This window comes from Vipera ursinii (assembly GCF_947247035.1).
Source record: "Vipera ursinii genome assembly, chromosome: 1".
NCBI classification, from domain to species: domain Eukaryota; kingdom Metazoa; phylum Chordata; class Lepidosauria; order Squamata; family Viperidae; genus Vipera; species Vipera ursinii.
The window spans coordinates 67,438,670-67,463,946 of record NC_139512.1 but is presented as its reverse complement, the minus strand read 5'-3'; the positions used below and the strand labels follow the sequence as shown (position 1 = coordinate 67,463,946).

The window sequence follows — 25,277 nt, the reverse complement described above, 5'->3', positions numbered from 1 at the left end:
GTCCCACTACCAGCTGGTCTGGAACTTTCGTTGGGCGTGCCACCGGCTGGGGAGCCCCGTGCAGGCGTGGCGTCAGTCGGAGGAGACAGCCGCAGCAGTGCGGTCACCAAAGCCTCCTGAAGCGCGGCCGAAACTCCTGAAGCCTTCCAGGCCGCCATGACGCAGGGTGGGTCTGGGCCTCTGCCGGTCGCGCCGTGGGCCGGGGAGACCTGCGCAGATGCACCGCCGGGCGAAGATGGCAGCCACGGCGCGGATGGGGAAGGCAGAAACGGCGGCGCGGCCCCCGGAGCCTTCCGGGCTGCCGCGGAGCCGGGCGAGTCCAGCGCGGCCACCGGAGCCTCTCGGGCGGCTGTAGAGCTGGGCGGGTCCGGCAGGTGCCAGGCAGGGGGTGCCGTAGAGGTGGAGGTCCCCCCCTCGAGTGTCAGGCTCCCAAGGCCCGACATGCTGCCCCCTCTACCAGGGGCCCACCTGGAATGCAAGGAGAGAGGGGTGAGTGCTCCGTTATGTGACCTGCAGTCTCCCCCTGGGTCCCTCCCGGCTTCCCTGGATGTTTACGGTGGAACGCTCGGAGAAGGCGTGGCGCGCACACATCCCCGTCCCGCACCCAGGTGGCCTCCTCCATGGGGTATCCCTTCCAGAGCACCAAGTATTGCACCCGCCCCCTCCGTTTTCGGGAGTCCAGGATCTCCTGTACCTCATAGTGGTCGCCGTGTACAGGCCCTGGGCCGCCCTCCCCCACCGCCGCAGAGGCGGTTGTTGCAGGCTTCAGCAGGCTACTGTTGAAGACAGGGTGTATCTTCCCAAGGAGGGGGGGTAGCCAAAGCCTGACGATGACAGGGTTTACTACCTGTATTACCCGGAACGGCCCGAGATACTTGGGCCCTAGCTTCTTACAGGGCACCTGTAGCCGCAGGTACTTCGTGGAGAGGTATACAAGATCACCTACTTTAGGGGATGCAAACGGCCGTCTCTTCCTGTCTGCCTGCTCTTTGTATGCCCCTGCAGCCCGCTCTAACGCCTTTCTCGCTATCCCCCATACCTCCTCCAACCGGTGCATCCACTCCCCAGGTGTGCAGGACGCAGGGGCACCCTGGTCACAACCTGCGATGGGGACGAATTCGTAACCAGAGACCACTTTATAAGGGGAGAACCCAGCACTGCTATGCACCGCGTTGTTGTAGGCTACTTCCGCAAAGGCTAGCAGGTCCAACCATTCAGAGTGCTGGTATGAGACGTAACAACGCAGGTATCGCTCCACCGCCGCGTTTGCACGTTCCGCAGCCCTGTCTGTGCTGGGGTGGTACGCCGAGCTTATCAACATCACAGGCAACACAAAAGGGCACACTGGAGCACTTACCATCGGGTCCTCCTCGTACTCGTGGTCCTCAGACCCGTCGGATGTGTCAGTCCGTCCATCCGCCGGCCCCTCTGGACGCACCGGGGTTGACGTTCGGGGTGTCTTGTCGGCCACCTGGTACGCTGCTCTGGAGTGCTCTGCGGTTCTCCTGGGGGTTGGGACCCGTGCCACCTGGGGGTTGGGCCCTGGCCGGGGCGGTGGCAACAGGCAGTCCACCGCCCGGTGGCCCGGTTGGTCACATCGAAAGCAGCGAACCGTTGGACGGGGCACCAGTAGAGGGGCAGGTTGTGGCACCGCCGGCCCGGGCTTCCGCCCCTCGGCTTTCGGCCCTCCCGCAGCCCTCCAGGTTCCAGGGCCCGCTTCAGGCCTGCCCCGAGTGTCCTGCAATCCAATATCCAGCTCCACCGCCACCCTGAACCAGTCCTGAAGCCGTGCCGGGACCCCCCAAACCACACATGCCCGCCGGAGAGCTCCATCAAGGCCGGCCCGAAAGTGGTGCACCAGCAAGCGCTCTGGCCACGAGCGCAGCCTGCCCGCAACCCTGCGGAACTCGTGCACGTACTCCTCCTCTGGCCGACCCCGCTGCCTGATGGCTAAGACCTCAGCTTCCGCACGGTGTATACGGGAAACATCCTCAAACCGGACACGCAGGGCATCCAGGAATAACCCGACGTCGCCGAGTTCACGGGCGTGGTCACTGTAAAGATCCGCTGCCCAGGTCGCAGCCTCCCCCTGAAGGCATGCGGTGACCGCCACCACCATCGCCCACTGTGATGCGTTGGCCTGGGCATACCCGTCCAGATGGTTAATCACCTGACCCAGGAACATAGCCAGGCGGTCAGGGTGGCCATCGTAGGTTGCGGTGAGCGGTGGAGGTCCCCATACCACACCCGGACCCCAATGCCCAACAGGTAAAGGGGCTTGGACCTGGGATGCCCCCGCCAGCCTGGGTGCCGGATGTCCAGAGGCCCGTTCGGGTGTTGGCCACACATCTCGCCCTCCTTGTGCTAGCGTGGATGAGGGCCGAGCGCCACCCTCCCCGGGCACCTTGAACTTCGGGCTGGCCAGTCGGAAACGGGACGTCGCTGGCTGACTGGGTGCCCCCCCAAGAGACCACTGGCCTGTGTCTCCTTCAGGGCCCATGGCCACCCAGGAACCGCTGTCACGTGCCCCGACCTCTCCAAACCTATCACGCAGCACGTCTGTAGTCTGGCTACCAGGGGCAGTTGAATAGCTCCATTCTTCGCCGTCATCCTCAGTCAGCCGACGCTCCCTCCAACCCAGTGGAGCCCCGCTGGGCCAGCCCGTTCGCCCTTGCTCGAGTCCCGTGCGGCCCAGGACCGAGCTCAGCCACCACTCCCCCCCCAGGGTCTGGCTGCTGGCACCCTGGGACTCCGCCGCAGGGTATGCTGGTGGTGCTTCCCGCACCTTAGGCCACACAGCTGGCTGGGCATCCTCCACTTCCCTCTCCTCGGGTGGTGTTGCCTCCGCCCCGGCCACGCCGGCCTCCTCCAATCCAGTCTCCAGGGCGGCTCCTTGCAAGCCCTCTGCCATGGCACACAAAGCAAAACACAGCAGAAAGGCAGAAAGGCCGCGGTGCTATGAAAACGCTGGCTTTCTGTCAAAGCTCGTCCTGCAGCAAGCAGGGCAACGTCCGAACACAGGAACGAGAGACCTCCGCTGTGAACTGAAAGCACTTTATTCTCCAAGGCAACAGCCGCAGCAAGAAACAAAGCCAGCGTTGGCCGCTACCTGCAGCCAACGCTGCTATATACACACCCGAAACACCCACCCATACTCCACCCAAACACGCCCACGCGTGGCGTCGGTCGGAGGAGACAGCCGCAGCAGCGCGGTCACCGAAGCCTCCTGAAGCGCGGCCGAAGCTCCCGAAGCCTCCCAGGCCGCCATGATGCAGGGTGGGTCCGGGCCTCTTCCAGTCGCGCCGTGGGCCGGGGAGACCTGCGCAGATGCGCCGCCGGGCAAAGACGGCAGCCGCGGCGCAGATGGGGAAGGCAGAAACGGCGGCGCAGCCCCTGGAGCCTTCCGGGCTGCCGTGGAGCCGGGCGAGTCCAGCGCGGCCTCCGGAGCCTCTCGGGCCGCTGTAGAGCTGGGCGGGTCCGGCGGGTGCCAGGCAGGGGGTGCTGTAGAGGTGGAGGGGCCCCCCCTCAAGTGTCGGGCTCCCGAGGCCCAACAGTTGGCAGTTTGGCGGGTTAAATCCTGAGTGCCGTGTAACAGAGTGAGCGCCTGTTACTCGTCCCAGCTTCTGCCAACCTAGCAGTTCGAAAGCATGTAAAAATGCAAGTACACAAATAGGGACCACTACGGTGGGAAGGTAACAGCGTTCCGTGCGCCTTTGGCATCTAGTCATGATCACGGAGACGTCCTCGGACAATCGCTGGCTCTTCGGCTTTGAAACGGAGATGAGCACCGGCCCCTAGAGTTGGAAACGACAAGCATGCATGTGTGGGGGAACCTTTACCTTTACCTTAATGTTAGATAATTGGTAACAAAATAGGACTGGCAGAAAATATTTAATATTCCCCAAAATTCAAGAGAAACCTTAATGTTATCATGATTTTTTTTCTTCATCAAGCACATTTTGCACTCATTTTGTCTGCCACTGGTTGCAAGATTTTAAGAATTAGATGTGTGATTGGAATTTTAAGGTAAGGTAAGGATTGTTTTAAATCACAATTCATTGAAACATCAGAAAGGAATTACTAAATCCATTCACTAAAATTTTGCATTGATTCCTTCAAGCTTCTGCATTGATTTCTGGATTGTTTTACCTTCATACTTTTTAAAATAGATCCAATGAATCAACCTGCATTAACCTTTCAAGCAAATAGCAAGTACTGTTATCAAGATAATTCATAATGCAGGAGTGTGTTATTTAGTATGCCATTGATATTGCATTTTAGAAGGCAGATTGCCACACCCAAAATAGACTTGAATTCCAGTGGGGGGAAAAGACTAGATAAACACTGAAGATTTCATTGTGTTTTAATGGACTCCTAATGGAATTGTGTTGCTCACCAGGTAGTCATGGTTAATATTGGTGATGTGGGGAATGACTATGAACACTGCCTTCAGCTTTTGAAAAAATTAGATGAATTCCGAGGAATGTCAGAGGTAAGTGATGTTGTTTCTATTAGCTAAATGAATAACATTTCAGGACATTGGTTTTTCCGGATAATTTGACTGATGAAAGATAGTGTGACATCAGAGTTGTTGGGTTTTTAAATCCTGTAAATTGTTGGCCTTCTAATTTACCATATGAATGCTAGAGTTAATTATTTCCCTGAATTACATTATACCAAGAAGAGACTTCAAAATGTTATGCACAGCACGTCTTCTCATATTTAATGCTTATAACACAGTTAACTGAATTTGACACCCCCATTGACTTTGCTTGTCAGAAGGTTGCAAAAGGTGATCACATGACCGTGGAACACTGCAACCGTCATAAATATGAGTCAGTTGCCAAGTGTCAGGATTTTGATCATGTGACCATGCAGATGCTGCAACAGTCATAAGTGTGAAAAACAGTCATAAGTCACTTTTTTTGGTGTCGTTGTAACTTTGAACAGTCATTGAATGAGCTGTTGGAAGTTGAGGACTACCTGTATTTTATATACTGAAGAAAACTTCTTCACATTTTCATTGTGTTTTGCTTCCATTTCTACCCTTTTTTCACAGCAAACTAATAAAAAAAAATAGTGTCAAGGCAGTTTAAAGTGTCGATTTTAAGGATGTTCCTTCCAGGATGCCAGAGAGATAGTAAATGTTGAGAAAGACAGATATCCAATCCAATAGGAACTCACAGTTAGGTTTAACATGTACACGTAGATGTGAGACTTAGCATCTTAGAAGGAACATCTAAGGGAGGAGAGAATTAAGACTTTGCTTTATTATCTGGTTCCTCTTTGGCCTTGGTCTTCTAGGGGGTAACAGTAGATGATGCACACATCAGAGACATAAGTGCTCTCGCTCTGCGATTGAAGAGGCAGAATGAGGAAGAGATGAAAATAATACGCCAACGCCAAGAACAGCTGAATGAAAGGTGTGTGGATAAATTCTACTGATCCAAAAGAAGAGGAAAAAGTCCAATCAAATTTGACCAGAGCCAGAGAGGAACGCTGACATTCCTGTGTCGGTATTTACACGGAGAAGGCTGGTCTTTTTTCATAGATCATCTTCCAATATAAATGAATTGCCATTGAATAATGGGTGTGGGGGAGTAAAGAGGGAGTGACACTGAGCTATTTGAATTTCATTCCCAACACTTGTTAATAATTTTTGTTATAAACATCATTGAAGCCTAAATTGCTAAGGCAATGGTAACCTTCTAGTTAGGAATAAATGTCAATGTATCCTCAGGCTACTCAACCCACATAAAAAATTATAATTGTGAAATAAGAATGATTTCAATTAACTTGTCCGGTCAAAACTTGAGGACTCCCTGTAGTAAGCCACGAGAAGGAGCAAGCTATTCTGGCTATTGCTACCAACTAGTTTTTCAGGGAGGATGTGGGAAAAAGTACTCAAAATTGCAACCTATGCCTATGGTCTATAATCAAACAATGGTCTGTAATCCACCACTTTGGCGACGTGCAAATTTCTCATTCTTTTGCATTTTTAAGGCCTCCTGTCATCTCTAATCTGTGCCAAATTTCATATTGTCATACAAACTTCCCATTCATTCCCTTCCCCCCCCTTTGGATGTTGAAGTCTATACTCCACCTCTGTTTGCAAATGACATGGTTACAGAATCTCTGTTATTAAAGATGTTTGATTGATTAAAATTCCTCTGGTGATAGAAAACACTGATCAGCAGAATGTAAATCACTACTGTTGGGGGGGGGCGCAGTGATTCCCCCCTCCTCCTAGAGCCCTTTTATTGCTATCCAATCAGATCCAGTCTTGCACATTAATCACTTTCGATGTATTTTGTTTCTGCTTGCTTAAATATATAGATAAATAAAGTTGGGATTATGATGATTATGGGAATTCATAAACCCAAATGTATAATTTTTTTGCTCTGATCCCATATTCGATCTATTTGATCTTCTCAAATAAAATTAAATGTTTCAATGACAGGTGGAACAGTTTCCATGGTGATCTTAAAACATATAAGAGGAAGTTGGAAGAAGCCTTGCAGATCCATGCCTTGATTAGAGAAATTGATGATATCACAGAGAGAATTGGTGAAAAGGTGATTTATTTTATTATTTTTAAAGGTTTTTTTAAAAAAAATCTTGACAAGTTCTCCAGAGTGGATGAAATTTCAGAAAACGAAATAGTAATAAAACATCAAGAGGGAATTTTGACAGTCAGAGGTACAAAGAAAAGAGAGATTCAGAAAAACATTCCTGAACACTATCATACACAAAAAGTTCTTGCTCCCTGTCTCTTCTTTATTTTAAGAGGTGTTTTTTTTAAATACTCTGAAAATGCTAATACAATTAGGCATATTAATTTTTTTCAGATGCATAAGCTTTATTAAACTTGATAACTTCATTATTTTTAGTCCTAAAAAGAAAATTACTCAAATGATTTTCCATATTTTGCTATTGGAATCCATTTTATTCAGCAGTTCCTGAATAACAAATAAATAAAAACAAAAAAAAAAGATTAATTTTGATAGAAAATGGTTTAGCTTGAGGGTAGAGTGGGACTGAATTTTTAGGCTAGCAAAATTCTAATTTTACATAATAAGGGGCAGATAACCTGGAGCCTTCAAAGGCAAAATTATGGTTGGTTGTATAGTCAGTCAAATGTTTAGAAAGGATTTGGGGTTTTTATCCATCTATCAAGTTATATTATTATTATTTATTTAATAATTTTTAAAATTTATTTCAATAATCCCAGTGTTCCCCCAATCCATCTACAGATATACTCTAGTATATTATGCTATATCTAGACATAATAGTATACTGTATACTGTGGATGTACTATTATATTGTATTGTGTTATTTTATTTCAAATGATTACTCGGTGCCTAAAAATTTGCTCTGTAGGTATCTCTTAAATCCTCACATTATATAAAGATGTAAAGTTTAAGTTAGAAATATTGAAAGGAAGAAAATATTCAAAGGTGTAATTTTCTAAAGAATAATTATCTTTTTTTAAATTTTTCCTCTCCCTCAGAGTTCACTGATACAAGCCTTGGATTATGGAAAAGATGTTGAAAGTGTAGAAAATCTACTTCGGAAGCATGATGAAATGGAGAGAGAAATTGGCATCATTCAGTCCAAGATGGAGGTAAAACATATAATTGATACGTAAAATACAATTGCAAATAATATGAACATAAATCCTGGAAATTTGCCCTGCATATGCACTACTTAGAACTGTGTAGTAATCTCACTTCTGTAATCTCAATTCCAAGACTTGGCTGCTTTCAGAAGTTTGATTTATTCTAAAATATAAATATAAGTTTTTGGTAGGGAGTCGGAATATACGAACACAAGACTACCACGACTAGATTTTGTGTTGGAAACCTGGAGAATAGAATACTTGAATGATTTTTTTCTTTAAATAACAAATTAAATCACAGCCTAAAACAGTTACCGTATATACTTGAGTATAAGCCGAATTTTTCAGCCCACTTTTTGGGCTGAAAAATTCCACTTCGGCTTATACTCCAGTCAACAAAAAAACTTACTGAGGACTTGTGCGCGGCCGAGGCTTTGGTGCTTCCGGGATCGCGCGCACCTCTCCCAAGCCACCGCCGTCCGGAGACCTGCCGAAGTTTGGGGAGGTTTGGGGAGGTGCGCGCGCACCTCCCCAAACCTCCCCAAACGTCGCCGGGTCTCCGTTCCTCTGCGCCCTGCCTGCCTGCTTCTTTCCACAGCGGAAAGAAGCAGGCAGGCAGGGGGCGGAGGAACGGAGACCCGGCGACGTTTGGGGAGGTTTGGGCACCTCCCCAAACATCCCCAAACGTCGCCGGGTCTCCGTTCCTCTGCGCCCTGCCTGCCTGCTTCTTTCCACAGCGGAAAGAAGCAGGCAGGCAGGGGGCGGAGGAACGGAGACCCGGCGACGTTTGGGGAGGTTTGGGCGCCTCCCCAAATATCCCCAAACGTCGCCGGGTCTCCGTTCCTCTGCGCCCTGCCTGCCTGCTTCTTTCCACAGCGGAAAGAAGCAGGCAGGCAGGGGGTGGAGGAACGGAGACCCGGCGATGTTTGGGGAGGTTTGGGCGCCTCCCCAAATATCCCCAAACGTCGCCGGGTCTCCGTTCCTCTGCGCCCTGCCTGCCTGCTTCTTTCCACAGCGGAAAGAAGCAGGCAGGCAGGGCTCGGAGGAACGGAGACCCGGCGACGTTTGGGGAGGTTTGGGCGCCTCCCCAAACCTCCCCAAACGTCGCCGGGTCTCCGTTCCTCTGCGCCCTGCCTGCCTACTTCTTTCCGCAGCGGAAAGAAGCAGGCAGGCAGGGCTCGGAGGAACGGAGACCCGGCGACGTTTGGGGAGGTTTGGGCGCCTCCCCAAACCTCCCCAAACGTCGCCGGGTCTCCGTTCCTCTGCGCTCTGCCTGCCTGCTTCTTTCCACAGCGGAAAGAAGCAGGCAGGCAGGGGGCGGAGGAACGGAGACCCGGTGACGTTTGGGGAGGTTTGGGCGCCTCCCCAAATATCCCCAAACGTCGCCGGGTCTCCGTTCCTCTGCGCCCTGCCTGCCTGCTTCTTTCCGCTGTGGAAAGAAGCAGGCAGGCAGGGCGCAGAGGAACGGAGACCCGGCGACGTTTGGGGATATTTGGGGAGGCGCCCAAACCTCCCCAAACGTCGCCGGGTCTCCGTTCCTCCGCCCCCTGCCTGCCTGCTTCTTTCCGCTGTGGAAAGAAGCAGGCAGGCAGGGCGCAGAGGAACGGAGACCCGGCGACGTTTGGGGATATTTGGGGAGGCGCCCAAACCTCCCCAAACGTCGCCGGGTCTCCGTTCCTCCGCCCCCTGCCTGCCTGCTTCTTTCCACTGTGGAAAGAAGCAGGCAGGCAGGGCGCAGAGGAACGGAGACCCGGCGACATTTGGGGATATTTGGGGAGGCGCCCAAACCTCCCCAAACGTCGCCGGGTCTCCGTTCCTCTGCGCCCTGCCTGCCTGCTTCTTTCCACAGTGGAAAGAAGCAGGCAGGCAGGGCACAGAGGTCCGGAGACCTGCCGATGTTTGGGGAGGTTTGGGGAGGTGCGCGCGCACCTCCCCAAACTTCGGCAGGTCTCCGGACGGCGGCGGCTTGGGAGAGGTGCGCGCGATCCTGGAAGCACCGAAGCAAGTCCTCGGTAAGCTCCGGGCGGTCACTTGCTTCGCGTCTCCTGAGGGAAGGGGGGGCGACTGGAGCGGGCGTGTTTCCTCGCCTGCTGGGCGCCGTGATTTGCCCGGGGGAACGCGCGGGCCCCGAATAGCAGCGTGGAGCGAGGAAGCGGACAGCCAGGGCTTCCCGGAGAGCCAAGGCCACACAGGGTATTCCTGTGTATTCAGCCTTGCAAAATGGCGGATCGAGCCTCTGCTGGCGGCAGAGGCTTGCAGAACGGCGGATCGGCTTATACTCGAGTCAACAACTTTTTCCAGTTTTTGGGGGTGAAATTGGGGGTCTCGGCTTATACTCGAGTCGGCTTATACTCAAGTATATACGGTATTCACTTTCAGGGATGAGCGTGATTAGTTTCCTTTTGGGATGACCAGAATATTTCCACACTGAGTCTTAAGAATTCCAGTTTAACTGTGCCTATGGTTTTCAACATAGAGAGGTTGGTAACTTGATAAATCGAGGCGTCCCCATCATTCAAACTTTCTATTTGGCTTTGGGAAATGGCTAAAAAATGTGTATTTTTTTCCTCATGCTTAACCTTGTTCCAAAAATAGGTCCCATCAGAGAACTCTAAATGTTACAGTGTGGCCCATGCTAGCCTGCTTCACCAAAACCAATTGTTCTTAAGAACAGCAAGAACAGTACATTCAAGGCAGGAAGAACCCTACCATCCAACCCATACCTCACCTAAGGTTAGAGCTCGAAGACAAAATAAGGAAGCCAGGCGAAAAGTGCTATCTACCAGTAATTTTCTGGGAAAGCATGTTGGCCAAGCCTTATTCTGTCACATTAATGAAGCTGGTGAGTAGTGTTGCCGATACAGTTTTAATAAGGTACAAATTAAAGAAACCTACTGGTGGTTTCCTCTGGTTCCTTTCCCAACCCATCAAGCCCTACCTACTAGTAGAAAAAACAACCACCAATTGTTATTTTTAACTTGTGGTAGGGCAGGGCTAGGCAAGTATAGGCAGGGGACTTGAACAGCAAGTTTAATTTCCTGTCAAGTTGCCTAATCAGATGCTCCACGCCTGTAACCTCTCAACCAGAATCCATCTGTATTGGATACATCCCAGTCCATAAAATTGCTTTGTTAATGGTACAAAATGTGTGTGTGTGGGTGGGTGGGAGAATAACTATCTTATTTCATCCCATTTTATACCATCTCTGTTCTGCTGCTGTGTTGTAGATAAAAAAGTTAAATCTACAATAATGAAAGGCTATTCCCTAAGTGACTGTCCATGCTAATTATTCTCCATGTACTTTTCATTAACGCTGAAAATGTCTGTGGTTTTTTTTTTATCTGTAGATTGAAATATGCAGATTGTTGGTGTTAAGTTCCTCTGTCCTTTTGGTCTTTTACTATATCTCTTCTTCTACTTTCTCCCTACCTTTGCCAGCTTTTGGTCCTAATTTTTGTTTTGTTTAATTAAGTATTAATTAATTAATTAGCTATATGTTTGGCCAGTTGAACTAAATGGTGTACTGTATGTGCTTGCTCGCTCTGATTTGGCTATAAAGATTGTCTGGAAATGTGGCTGTGTACGAACTAAACTGGTTCTCCTTTTTTTATTCTGATAAGCCTTTTGAAATATCATGAAAAGAAAAGCCTGACACAGAATAGATGTTTAAATTAAGGGCAGAAAGAAAGAAAAGCATCTTAACTATATAGAGTGCCTGTTTTGCTTTTAGTCACTGGAACCAGAACTATGTCAGATTAAAAGGAATCCATCTACTATAAGTAACAAACTGACTACAAAGCAAAAGGAAATGGGAAACCACTGGTTACAACTCCAAAATGCGACCGAACAAAGGTAAATTCAAGGTGCAATTCAAGATGCTGGTTATTACCTTTAAAGCCACACATGGCATGAGATCAGGTGATCTGCAGGACCATCTGTCTCTGAGGACTTCTTTATGTCCCATTAGAGCAGATAGGATGGGCGTGCTCTGTGTCTCTTCCCTTAAACATGGCCATCTTATGGGTCCGTGGAAAAGTACCTTTTCCATTGCAGCCCCTGCCCTATGGAATGGCCTCCCCACTGAGAACCGACAAGCCCCTGCCCTTCTATCCTTCCATGTATCTTCCCCTATGTGCTGGGATTGAACAAGATCAGGATGAGAATGTGGGTGCATCGGGAGCTATGCACCTTTTCTGTTTTTAGTTTTATCACTGTTACTTTTATATTGTTTTATTGGTTGTAAGTTGCTCAAAGCTGTTTTAAAATGGGTGGCTATACAAATGTTTTAAATAAATAAATATTTTTTAACAAGGCCTTGTCTTCTATTAGCCCTAGACTAAACACACAACCCTGATTTCTTTTCTTTTTTTAAAAAAAACAAGTTTTTATTAATTTTCTAATTTTACATCCAAGTGTTTATGAAGCAATGTGGTGATTGGATAATCAAAAGTCCAATAAGAAAAAAAATGTACTTAGGTCAAGGTAAATCAACAAAAATTCCCTCTCCAATTCCCATAGTCACAATATCAAAATCAAATTAATACATTTCTGGTTGTAGCAGAATCAATTTGAACAATTATCTATACATTTTCACGTATATTTATTCATGTCCTGTTTTTAAGTTTTATCTAATTTCAGTAGTGTTCCAAATTAGCCTGTAGTATCTAAAAACCTTAATTTTGGGGTAACTCACATTTCCCCTATTTCATTATATAGTAATTATCATATCTAAAATACATACATTGTTCATTTAAGTGTATTCTTATTATATTTCAAAAACATATTCTATTTGTCATCTTTGCAATTCATCTATAATTAACAAAGTATGTTTTATTGTGTTATTCCAAGTTCTATAAATAATTCAGAGTTATGCTCTAGTAGCTGATTTTCATTCCCTTAAAAATCTAGATCCTAAATATAAAATCAGTTTATATCTTTTAACAGTTCCCCTTGGCCCATTAAAAGAAAATTTAAACTTTATTATTACAAATCCCAACATTTACAATAGAAAAAAAGCCATTTTTTGAATCTAACTCTAGCTTTCTTCTTGTGCCAGGGAGGCTTCCATATCATTGCCTTTAACTTCTCAAATGTGTCTCCCTTTCTTCCTACGCATGTTGTTTGAATCCAGGGAGACGATCCAGTTATCAATTTTTCAAAGAGAGCAACCCCTTTATAGTCATTAAATTTTTGTTCTAATAAATCCAATCTCCATGTTTGATGTAGTACAGTTGTCATTAATTCAATCTGGTCTTCTTCTCCTTTCAGTTCCATCTGGCTTAGGTAAGAGGTCATGTCTGGTGTTGTATTTATTGTTTGGTTGGTTAAAGGCATCCTCCATCTTACTATTGCTTTCTTCAGCTTCTGTTGTTTATTGTATTGTAGGTTTTGTAGTTGAAATCAAAATTTGGGCATCAAGGCTTTCAGTAGATTGTACTTGTTCTTTAAAGTCTCCTATTTTGTTGTTGATTTCCTCATCCTCTGTTAGTTTTTGGGTTGTCAGTTCGTCAACTGAAGTCAGAGTCTCATTAGGTGAGTTTATGCTGTCAGATTTGACTTTTAGTCTAGCTTTCATTTCTTTAGTCATTGCCAAAATTGTATCAAGTATGAGTTTATAGTCAAGTGGTGGAATATATTCTTCCATTTCTTTAGTATTTTACAGATAGGCCTTTAGTGGAGGCTATTTTAATAAAAGTCAATAAATGTCCACCTCCACTATTCCTAAAGGTTGTTTTCAGTGCCAGGTGTTCCCAATTTTTATCTTTAAAGATAATGTCAAGAACAAATCTGTTACAGCTAGATCTCAGAGTAAAAAAAAAGGTTTACTTGCTATACCAGGTTTCACCACAAGATGTCCTCAATAGCATGTAAGATCCTTTTCCAGACTAATATGAGGCTTTTATCCAATTAATTAATCCAATTAATCCATTTTTAGCAGTAAATAAGGTAGTAGGTCCCCGCAGAAATAAGCAATAAAAACTTTTTAGTGACCCAAAAATTCTAGAAGTACCAATAAGGTTGCTTAGTTATTTAGCTTAGTCATTTTATTTCTTTTAAGGTTTTAAATCCCCAAGTAGGCAGTCACCAAAGGGGGGAAAAGATTTTCAGGAAAATCCCACAGGGAAGTAATTCGGGAAGTAAGAAAGGTAAGGTCTCACTCAAATCCTCCAGATTGCTTCATTGTGCTTGATAGTGATTTTGGCTTTCAGCAGGGAATGGCTTAGTGATCGGCCATGTTGATAGCCAATCTCTTCTTCTTTGGGCCAGAGGAGCAGCTCCAGATCAAACGGAGGGCTACCACCCTATTGCGATTACAGAGAGAGCCTCCTCATGGTGGTCGTCCCTCCAAGGCAACTTTTGACCCTTTTCAGGGTTCTCTGAGGAAGAAAGACCAGACGGTGGGGAGAGGCTTCTTTCTGCATGTCTGCCGGCGCCACGCACGCTAACGGGAAGCCCACACACAACCCTGATTTCTAATTCTGTCTTTATTGTAAGGTTACATTGCAAATCTGAAAGTACTCCTCCCACCTCCTACTTTTACTCTCCCCCCAAACTAAGGATGGTCTCTTTTGAGAGGTTTTCTCTCCGGTCCCTCCTCATTTGGACTCAGACTTTGTTTATCAGACTGATGTCTAGACTGTGACTTGTCCTCCTATCTCTCAGGGTCATTCCTGAATACTTTACATTGTCAGTCTGTAGATTTCACAAACTGTGCTTTAGTCAATCCTGTTTTTTGCAATTATTTAGTGAAAATTCAAAATAGACTTCCAACATTTTGAATCCACAAATGCACTCTACAATATATTAATAGATGTATGTTTAGTCATAAAGTTGAGAGGAACCTTAGAAGTCAACTAGTCCAAATCCCTGCTAAATGTAGGAGCCAGACGACATTTTAACAGATGATCCATTTTTTATTTTAAAATCACTGGTTCCAGAGAACTTCATGTGGCAACCATATACCCACAATGTGATTAATAAATGCTGTTAGAATGTATTATCCATCAGGGGATTACTAAATGCTATTGTTGGTTTTGAAAAGGATTGAAATCTTTGTGAATAAGCAGAGTTTCTCCATCTTCTGTTTTAGCTGAATACTAAGTTTATGCAAAGGTTTAGAACTAGGGGTCCTGGCATTGATATTCCATCCTACAAAGAGTACATTTCTTCTCCTTTTAGGCCTGATAACCTTCAGAGTTTTACTTATTTTGGATCGTTTTGATTGGTCCCTGATTGAGGGATAAAGGTGAATTGGGGGGGGGGTACGGGGAGAAAGCAAATTTATTTATTTATTTATTTATTTATTTATTTATTTATTTATTTATTTAAATTTCTATACCGCCCTATTCCCAAAGGACTAAGGGCGGTTTACAGGGCAGCATAAAATACAATATTGTTGTTAGCTGCGAAGTCGTGTCCGACCCATCGCGACCCTATGGACAACATTCCTCCAGGCCTTCCTGTCCTCTACCATCTTCTGGAGTCCATTTAAGGTCACGCCTACTGCTTCAGTGACTCCATCCAGCCACCTCATTCTCTGTCGTCCCCTTCTTCTATTGCCCTCGATCTTCCCCAGCATTAGGCTCTTCTCCAGGGAGTCCTTCCTTCTCATTAGGTGGCCAAAGTACTTGAGTTTTAGCTTCAGGATCTGGCCTTCTAAAGAGCAGTCAGGATTGATCTCCTCTAGGACTGACCGGTTTGATCGCCTTGCAGTCCAAGGGACTCGCAGGAGTCTTCTCCAGCACCACAGTTCAAAGGCCTCAATTCTTTGGCGCTCAGCCTTTCTTATGGTCCAACTTTCACTGCCATACATTGCAACTGGGAAGACCATAGCCTTGACTATACGCACTTTTGTTGACAGGGTGATGTCTCTGCTTTTTAGTGTGCTGTCTAGATTTGCCATGGCTTTCCTCCCCAGGAGCAAGCGTCTTTTGATTTCTTGGCTACAGTCCCCATCTGCAGTGATCTTGGAGCCCAGAAAAATAAAATCTGTCACTACTTCCATTTCTTCCCCGTCTATTTGCCAGGAATTGAGAGGGCCAGATGCCATGATCTTGGTTTTCTTAATGTTAAGTTTCAACCCAAGTTTTGCACTCTCCTTCTTCACCCGCAACAAGAGGCTCTTTAGTTCTTCTTCACTTTCTGCCATTAGAGTGGTATCATCTGCGTATCTCAGGTTGTTGATATTTCTTCCGGCAATCTTAATTCCAACTTTTGATTCATCTAGCCCTGCCTTTCTCATGATGTGCTCTGCATATAAGTTAAATAGGCAGGGCGACAGTATACATCCTTGCCGGACTCCTTTCCCAATTTTGAACCAATCAGTGGTTCCGTGTCCAGTTCTCACTGTTGCTTCTTGACCCGCATATAGGTTTCTCAAGAGACAAATAAGATGGTCTGGTACTCCCATCTCTTTAAGAACTTGCCACAGTTTGTTATGATCCACACAATCAAAGGCTTTAGCATAGTCAATGAAGCAGAAGTAGATGTTTTTCTGGAACTCCCTAGCTTTCTCCATGATCCAGCGTATGTTGGCAATTTGATCTCTAGTTCCTCTGCCTCTTCGAAATCCTGCCTGTACTTCTGGTAGTTCTCGATCCACATACTGCTGAAGTCTAGCTTGTAGGATTTTAAGCATGACTTTACTAGCATGAGAAATGAGTGCAATGGTGCGATAGTTTGAACATTCTTTGGCACTGCCTTTCTTTGGAATTGGAATGTAAACTGATCTTTTCCAATCCTGTGGCCATTGTTGAGTTTTCCAAATTTGCTGGCAAATTGAGTGTAGCACTTTTACTGCATTGTCTTTTAAGATTTTGAATAGCTCAGCTGGAATACTGTCACTTCCACTAGCTTTGTTGTTGCTCAGCTTTTCTAAGGCCCACTTCACTTCACATTCTAGGATGTCTGGCTCGAGGTCAGTGACCACCTCATTGTGATTATCAGGGACGTTAAGCTCATTCTTGTATAGTTCTTCTGTGTAATTTTGCCACCTCTTCTTAATCTCTTCTGCCTCTGTTAGGTCCCTGCCATTTTGGTCCTTTATCATGCCCATTTTTGCATTAAACGTTCCCTTCATTTCTCCAATTTTCTTGAAAAGATCTCTGGTCCTCCCTATTCTATTGTTTTCTTCTATTTCTTTGCACTGTTCATTTAAGAAGGCATTCTTATCTCTTCTAGCTATTCTCTGGAATTCTGCATTTAATTGGGCATATCTTTCTTTTTCTCCCTTGCCTTTCGCTTCCCTCCTTTCCTCAGCTATTTGCAAAGCTTCCTCAGACAGCCATTTTGCTTTCTTGCATTTCTTTTTCTTTGGGATGGTTTTGGTTGCTACCTCTTGTACAATGTCACGAACCTCTGTCCATAGTTCTTCAGGCACTCTGTCTATCAGATCTAATTCCTTAAATCTATTTGTCACCTCTACTGTATATTCAACAGGGATATGATTTAATTCATACCTGAGTGGCCTAGTGCTTTTCCCTACTTTCTTCAGTTTAAGCCTAAACTTTGCAACAAGAAGCTCATGGTCTGAGCCACAGTCAGCTCCTGGTCTTGTTTTTACTGACTGTATAGAGCTTCTCCATCTTTGGCTGCAGAGCATATAGTCAATCTGATTTCTGTGTTGACCATCTGGTGATGTCCATGTGTAGAGCCGTCTCTTGGGTTGTTGAAAAAGAGTGTTTGCTATGACCATCGTATTCTCTTGACAGAATTCTATCAGCCTGTGCCCTGCTTCATTTTGCACTCCAAGGCCAAACTTGCCTGTTATTCCAGTTATCTTTTGGCTTCCTACTTTAGCATTCCAATCCCCCATGATGATAAGAACATCATTTTTTGGTGTTAGTTCTATAAGGTGCTGTAGTGCTTCATAGAACTGGTCAATTTCATCCTCTTCAGCACTGGTGGTTGGGGCATAGACCTGGACTACTGTGATATTGAATGGTTTGCCTTGGATTCGAACTGAGATCATTCTGTCATTTTGAGGATTGTATCCCAGTATTGCTTTTCCTACTCTTTTATTGACTATGAAGGCTACTCCATTTCTTCTGAAGGATTCTTGCCCACAATAGTATACCTGATGGTCATCTGAATTAAATTCACCCATTCCTGTCCATTTTAGTTCACTGATACCTAAGATGTCAATGTTCAGTCTTGTCATCTCTTGTTTGACCACGTCCAGTTTTCCTTGATTCATGGATCTTACATTCCAGGTTCCTATGGAGAAAAAATCTTTACAGCATCGGACTTTCCTTTCACCACCAGACATATCCACAGCTGAGCGTCCTTTCGGCTTTGGCCCAGTCGCTTCATTCTTTCTGGCGCTACTAGTACTAGCCCTCTGCTCTTCCCCAGTAGCATATTGGACGCCTTCCGACCTGAGGGGCTCATCTTCCAGCGTCATATCGTTTTGCCTTTTGGTACTGTCCATAGGGTTTTCATGGCAAAGATACTGGAGTGGGTTGCCATTTCCTTCTCCAGTGGATCACGTTTTGTCAGAACTCTCTGCTATGACCTGTCCGTCTTGGGTGGCCCTGCACGGCATAGCTCATAGCTTCATTGAATTACGCAAGCCCCTTCGCCACGACAAGGCAGTAATCCATGAAGGGGAAATACAATATAAAAGATAATATAAAATTAAAATACATTAAATTTGAGGTATCTAGCCAAATTCTGGTAGCAGAATCAGGTTGGCATGTGCAATAATAGAGTTCTATCCAGGAACTTTAATACTGTTAAACGAAAAAATATGGTTTGAAAACTAGAAATGTGAAAAGCCCAACATTTTTAAGTATGTATTCTTACAGCCCCCTTGAAATAAGTAAACAATAATTTACAAGCTTTCTGTTTTTGTTAAACTCAATTTTATTCCACCAGATTATACTTTGTAAGAGTTTCAATTACTATTTATGTTCTTTTGTATACAACAAGGGGTGAGAAGCTGATAGCTTCTTACCAATTACAGAAGTTTAACTCTGAACTGAAGGAATTGCTGGATTGGATTCAGGAAGTCAAAGGTCAAATGGAAATTGGGGATCTTCCTAAAAATTTAGTTGAAGCAGAAAGTCTGATAGAGGAGCATCAAGAAATAAAGGCAAGTATAATTATATCAGCAGGATATTGCCATCTTTATAATAGTTTCCATTACTTTAAAAAGTTCCTAATTAGCATTTTCAATACTTAACAATGGAAATAACATTGATTGTAGCAATATGCACATCAAGTAATTACATCCTCATTACTTATTTCTGTGCTTACTTTCTGAGCTGGAACATTCTTTTCTAAGTTCAGATGTGGTCTGTTCTCTCTATAAACCTCAGTTTTATTTGGATTCTGCTAAAATTAAGAGTGGTGTAAACATGAACACATCTTTTGCAAGTCTAGAACTTACATGGAATATCAACACTCAACTACTGGCAATTTAGAGGACATATTGTAAGTACTTATTTGTTTGAATAATTCTGCCACTGAAGAGGCCTACATATTCAACAAATGCTGAAGCAATTGTTGGGGGGGGGGAAAGAAGCTAATACATATCCTGCCCATGGAGGTTAAGTCTATTGAGATCAAGACAAGTTATAGAGGAACTCCCTTGGAATATATACACTTGGAGGTATTGTGCTAAGCTTGTATTTAAAAGATTCTTCTGAACTACAGAGAAGGAAAGGAGAAAAGAAAAAACATTAGGGGTAGATAGTAGTAATACATGCTCTGAGACGCTGAAAGCACCATTGAACAAGATGCAAAGTCTCAGGAGGAAAGGAGAGAGAAAAGAATAATTATAGATCCTGTAAGTCTTCTACTTCCACTTGGAAATGAGATAAGGTGCAGAAGCTCATTTGTTCAGAGAAATAAAGATGAGGGGGGAGGAGTTTTTCTTTTGAGGAAAAGGTGAGGGCAGGAGGACCATCCACACCATAAAAATGGCCAGTGAGTTACATAATTTCCTGGTAGACTAAAAAAGACATCTGGAATGCTTCATAGTATCCAGAGCTTAACTTAGAGGTTCTTACCCTTGGGGTAAATGGAGTATATTCTAGAGATGATGGAGCAATTTGTAATTGCTTATTTGTGAGTTGTGGATCCAGTTTGGGACAGCTGTCACTAAGATGCTCCTGTAAAATAGCAGAGGCTGTTTTTTGTTTGTTTTGTGGGAATAATGACATTATTTAAGATTAGGGGAAGGGATAATTGGTCAAACAGTTTACGAACCACTGACTTCACTTCTTTCATAAATTTGAAATGATAAAAGATATCAGTTAAATAAATGTGTTTGATGTTTTTAATGTTAACATCAAGAATACAGTCACAAAAGTGCTCGAATAATTAAATCTGCTGTGATCACAAAAAGAAAATTGAAATTTTGGGGATATTATTTACCTCAATTATGGGTGATGCTGTTTTTCTTAATAATGTGCAATTAAAAACATGTTTCATTTATAGCTACGTTTCCAAATTTAACTAGGGTAAAAATTAGTCTTTGCTAAGGTGAAAGAGAAGGTAATTTGTTCTTTATATATTTTTTCGAATTTTGAAACCTTCCTTCTTTCCCAAACTCCTTACTTTCCACATAAATATTAATAGTGAAAAGTTGCTGAATAGAATCTACTTTTGTTTTCCAAAAATCCCAAACATTGGTTCTGTGCAAACATTTACCATCAATTTGTCTGACATTTTTTAGGCAGAGATTGAAGCTCGAGGGGAAAGATTTGGTGCTCTCAGCAGCTACGGTCAGAAACTTGGCAACTCTGGCCATTATGCGGCTCCTGAGATCCATCATTCCCTCATCAAGTTACAACAAGCATTAAATGAAATGATCCAGACCTATGAAGAACAAAGTCTAAAATTACTTCACGCCAGAGACTTACAGGTAGGTAAAAAATAATAATAATTCTGAAGCAGCCGACTAGAAGGAAGATTTTTGATAGGTATTTAGGGCATGGCAAATGGAAGCAAACAGTGGTTGCTGGTCGATATTCTTTAAACATACAATCCTTTCCAAATAGAAGAAATATATTTACATTTCATTTCTTTTTTTATTTGGATCCTAAAACTGATCTTCGGCTCAGCCTCAAACCTTTTTGGGTAATTTTGATTTAGTGAAATGTTTCTCCTTAAATGCACCATGGCATGGTTTCAATTTTAAATAACAGGAACTGGAACTTTTGGACTATTCTCCCTATGTGGGGAAAACTTTGGAAGAATTAATATATTTAAGGATCCCAATTTTTTATTTTTTTTAAATAGTGTACAAGTTAGGGAACAGTTGCAATGCCCTGAAGGACCACATAACACATGCAGAAATTTTTGATTCATTCCCTGATGTCCCTGGTTAAAAGTTAGAATGGTGGGTAATATACCAGTGCTAATTCTTTTAAATTATAGAGAACTGCTAACAATTAATCGGAACAGTCTTTGGCCATCAAAGATTATGGATAATTACTAGATTGCTGTAGAACAAATTAGTAAGAAAATGATATCTACTAGTCTAGGTATATAAATAAATAGATAAAATCTATAAATAAATACCAATAAATATAAATATATCATAAAAATAAATTGCCGGAAGAAATATCAACAACCTAAGATATGCAGATGATACCACTCTAATGGCAGAAAGTGAAGAAGAACTAAAGAGCCTCTTGTTGTGGGTGAAGAAGGAGAGTGCAAAACTTGGGTTGAAACTTAACATTAAGAAAACCAAGATCATGGCATCCGGCCCTCTCAGTTCCTGGCAAATAGATGGGGAAGAAATGGAGGTAGTGACAGATTTTATTTTCCTGGGCTCCAAGATCACTGCAGATGGGGACTGTAGCCAAGAAATTAAAAGACGCTTGCTCCTCGGGAGGAAAGCCATGGCAAATCTAGACAGCACACTAAAAAGCAGAGACATCACCCTGTCAACAAAAGTGCGTATAGTCAAGGCTATGGTCTTCCCAGTTGCAATGTATGGCAGTGAAAGTTGGACCATAAGAAAGGTTGAGCACCAAAGAATTGAGGCCTTTGAACTATGGTGCTGGAGAAGACTCCTGTGAGTCCCTTGGACTGCAAGGCGATCAAACTGGTCAGTCCTAGAGGAGATCAAAACTGACTGCTCTTTAGAAGGCCAGATCCTGAAGCTAAAATACTTTGGCCACCTAATGAGAAGGAAGGACTCACTGGAGAAGAGCCTAATGCTGGGAAAGATTGAGGGCAATAGAAGCAGGGGATGACAGAGAATGAGGTGGCTGGATGGAGTCACTGAAGCAGTAGGTATGAGCTTAAATGGACTCCAGAAGATGGTAGAGGACAGGAAGGCCTGGAGGAACGTTGTCCATAGGGTCACGATGGGTCGGACATGACTTCGCAGCTAACAACAACAAAAATAAATGTAAATAAAATATATTTAAAGTATTTATGCAAACTCAAAAAAGGCAATAATACCCAAAAGAATCCCTTATTTACTACTATTCTGAACTACAAGTTTCTCATAGACTCCTTTATTAATACTGCATTGGCTCAATGGACCTCTTTCTCATTCTGTACTATAGTGTTCAAATATGGGTCCAATTCTAAGCACTCTTATTTCCAATTAAGCCCCATTGAACTTTGCAATGTAATTATATTGGGAAGTGACATGGTTTCTTTCTCTCCTAAACAGATATTCTTTGGTTACGTGGAAGAGAGTGAAAGTTGGCTAAGCAGCAAAGAGGCCTTCCTAACAAACAAAGACTTGGGGGTAAGTGAAATAGACTATTCTCACTCAAAACTGGAAAGTGTTGGCATAGAACAAAAGTGCAAAACAAATAATTTTGGAGTGCTTACTTTCAGTTTTTTTCCTACCAAAGTCTCACTGAATCTCTCATTCCATTACATCACAAAGCTTTTGGGTTGTTTTGCAAGTTTATTGGATTTTGCCTTCTAGTCTGTGGCATCATTCTCCAACCCAATTTTGCTGCTATAGAGTCCAGAAAAGCAGAAATACATGTAGAATAAAAAAAATTGGGGGAAAAACTGAAATTCTCTAAAGTTCATTTATTTATTTAGTTAAATTTATATTCCACTCATCTTACTAATAAAATGACTCTGGACAGTTTATTATACCTGAGCTCTATAAACCTGAATGTAAAGAAAACTTCCTTTGGGAGGAATCCAATATTCTTTGATTTCATATTTAAAAAGAGAAGTTTTATAGAAATAATTTGAATCCTGGCTGTTTAGGATAGTGATCCCCAAATCTTTCTCTTGTTCTGTGCATACACATTTAGGCAGTTTATAAACATAACTCTTTATAAACATAACTGTTCTAACCGAGAGTCATTTGGAGTAATCATAAAGCATTAGATCAGCTCTTCCCAACCTGGGCATTTTTCAAAAGCCAGCCAACTCCCAGAATTCTTATCAATTGCCATGCTGGTTGAGACATTTTAGAAGTTGAAATCTACTCATCTGGAATTGGAAAAAGACTGGGTTATATGAACAAACAATCTATTTTAGAAGGCAGCTTTCCATATTACATTAACTTGTTTCAATTGATGCAGGATTCAGTATCCAGTGTGGAGAGTCTGCAGCAAAAGCACATGCAATTTGAAAAAGACTTGAAGGCCCACCTGAAGAAGATTGATAAGATAGCTTTCTTTGCCCAAAAGCTGAAGGACAGTCAGCATTATGATTCTGAGAATATAATGACTAAGTGCCAGGCTGTGTTGAGAAGGTACCATTCATTTTTTTCCTCCTGTTTCATCTCTATATCCTATATGGTTTAACCACCCCACCCCTCTCCTCTTTCTTAATGGATTTTTTTATTACTTGCCACTCATTAATTATATTATTTTGTGCTTCAAATAAAACCCTAAGAGAATAGAGTGATTATCCACCCATCTAGTCACTCTAGAAAGAAGATAAGATTTATATAATGTGCCCATTTGAGGAACAACTCTGCTGTGGCATTTGCTGTTTCATTTCCTCATGCTGTGCTTTTTGTGTTTTCCTTTTACTGCTCTTGGTAAAGATTAAGTTTGCATTTATAATCACTTCTGAAATGAAAAGAAGTTTAATAAGCTATGTTGACTTATATTACTAGTTTGATTTATTCCTTCCAGAAAGGAAAAACTTTTGGAAATCACTTTAATTCGGAGACGTCTGTTGGAAGAGTCCTGGCTATTACAAAAATTTCTGCACAATTCTTTTGAGGTATAATGATTCATTTAATTTCCTGAGGATACATATATAGATACATTTCAAATTTCAGAGAAATTTGAAAACTTCCAATAATCAACAAATGCCAGAAACCCTAGCCAACATAACCAATAAGAACCAAATGTGGAACAGCAATATAGTCCAAAGAATGTAGGGAGAGACCAAATTGCTTGTTCCTGATTCTTAGTTAGACTTGCTGCCATTCTTTCAGGGTTTGAAATGGGAGACCATTCCAGGTCCTTGAACTATTAGGCATTGAATCTAATCAGCAATCTCATAATTGTGTTTTTCTATCCAAAGATAGCTGCCTGGATGAATGAAAAAAACAGTATTGCCCTTGATGAGAGCTGGACAGATCCTAGCAATCTTCAGGCTAAACTGCAAAAGCACCAGACTTTCCAGGCAGAGATTGTGGCTAACAAAAATCATCTTAACAGAATCAAAACAGTAAGTAAATAAGTAAATACCATAGCATAGCATAGCGTAGCGTAGCGTAGCATAGCGTAGCGTAGCGTAGCATAGCATAGCATAGCATAGCATAGCATAGCATAGTATAGAGCAGGGCTTTTCAACCAGTGGTACGGGTACCACCTGTGGTACATTGGCACCTAGCAGGTGGTATGCAACCATCCTAGAAAAGTGGTAGCAGGGGAGGCGAATGAGCTGAACCGGTAGCAGCACCTCACAAGCCCGAGTGAGAGACGGTTGGAGCTGCAGGGCTGTCAGGGCTCAGTGGAAGTGCCAGGATCAGCTCCAGGCTCCAGCTGGAGCTCAGCACTGATCCTGGTGCTTCTGCTGAGTCCAGAAGAAGCGCCGATCAGCTGGAATGTTGCAGCATCTCCAGGGTCTTGTGATTTACATTTAGGTGTTTGGCAACTGATTCATATTTATGATGGTCACAGTGTCCCAGGGTCATGTGAAGTGACCAAAACCTGTTGCAACCACCCAGCAGATGGGGGGAATAAAAACCAAACACCCCCACCCCACCCCTGTTGCCAATCCTCAACAGAAATGCTCACAACAATGAAAACCTCGGACAGGAAGAAGAGCGCCGCTGGGTAGGCAAGCAGGTGTCTTGTTTGGGCTGTGGCTTGGGGGGCACTTTTTTATCCTAAAAGTGGTACAATAGGTGAAAAGGTTGAAAAGCCCTGGCATAGAGATCCCCAACCTTTTGGGCACCAGGGACTGATTCCGTGGAGAAAGGTTTTTCCATGGACTGGAGAGTGCATGGTTTTGTGTGCTGCCTGCATCCCACGGATGGGGCTTTGCACTGCACAGCATGGTATTATTACATTGCATTACATTACATTACATTACATTACATTATTGATTATAATTATTCAAAAATAATTCAGAAGAGGTAGTTCAGTACACATATGACTATAAGGACATTACCATTTTAAAGCAGCTATGCCAAAAAAAATGGTTCATTAGACATATGGCTACTTTCATAAATTGCTTCATAAAAGTAGCTATCTTCTCA

The 25,277-nt window shown here is 43.7% G+C and overlaps 1 protein-coding gene across 1 annotated transcript in view; it reads left to right on the top strand.

Moving 5' to 3' along the window:
• The window catches only part of SPTBN5 (spectrin beta, non-erythrocytic 5), a gene marked incomplete at both ends in the record, with an annotated part of 118,472 nt that overhangs the window by 65,233 nt on the left and 27,962 nt on the right, over nt 1–25,277 (top strand). The window contains 11 exons of the mRNA XM_083355348.1: nt 4,404–4,492; nt 5,305–5,423; nt 6,461–6,575; nt 7,511–7,624; nt 11,349–11,470; nt 18,548–18,714; nt 20,302–20,486; nt 22,257–22,334; nt 23,137–23,309; nt 23,698–23,788; nt 24,095–24,241. Coding sequence (XP_083211474.1) covers nt 4,404–4,492; nt 5,305–5,423; nt 6,461–6,575; nt 7,511–7,624; nt 11,349–11,470; nt 18,548–18,714; nt 20,302–20,486; nt 22,257–22,334; nt 23,137–23,309; nt 23,698–23,788; nt 24,095–24,241 — 1,400 coding nt within the window. The remainder of the gene's footprint in view (nt 1–4,403; nt 4,493–5,304; nt 5,424–6,460; nt 6,576–7,510; nt 7,625–11,348; nt 11,471–18,547; nt 18,715–20,301; nt 20,487–22,256; nt 22,335–23,136; nt 23,310–23,697; nt 23,789–24,094; nt 24,242–25,277) is intronic.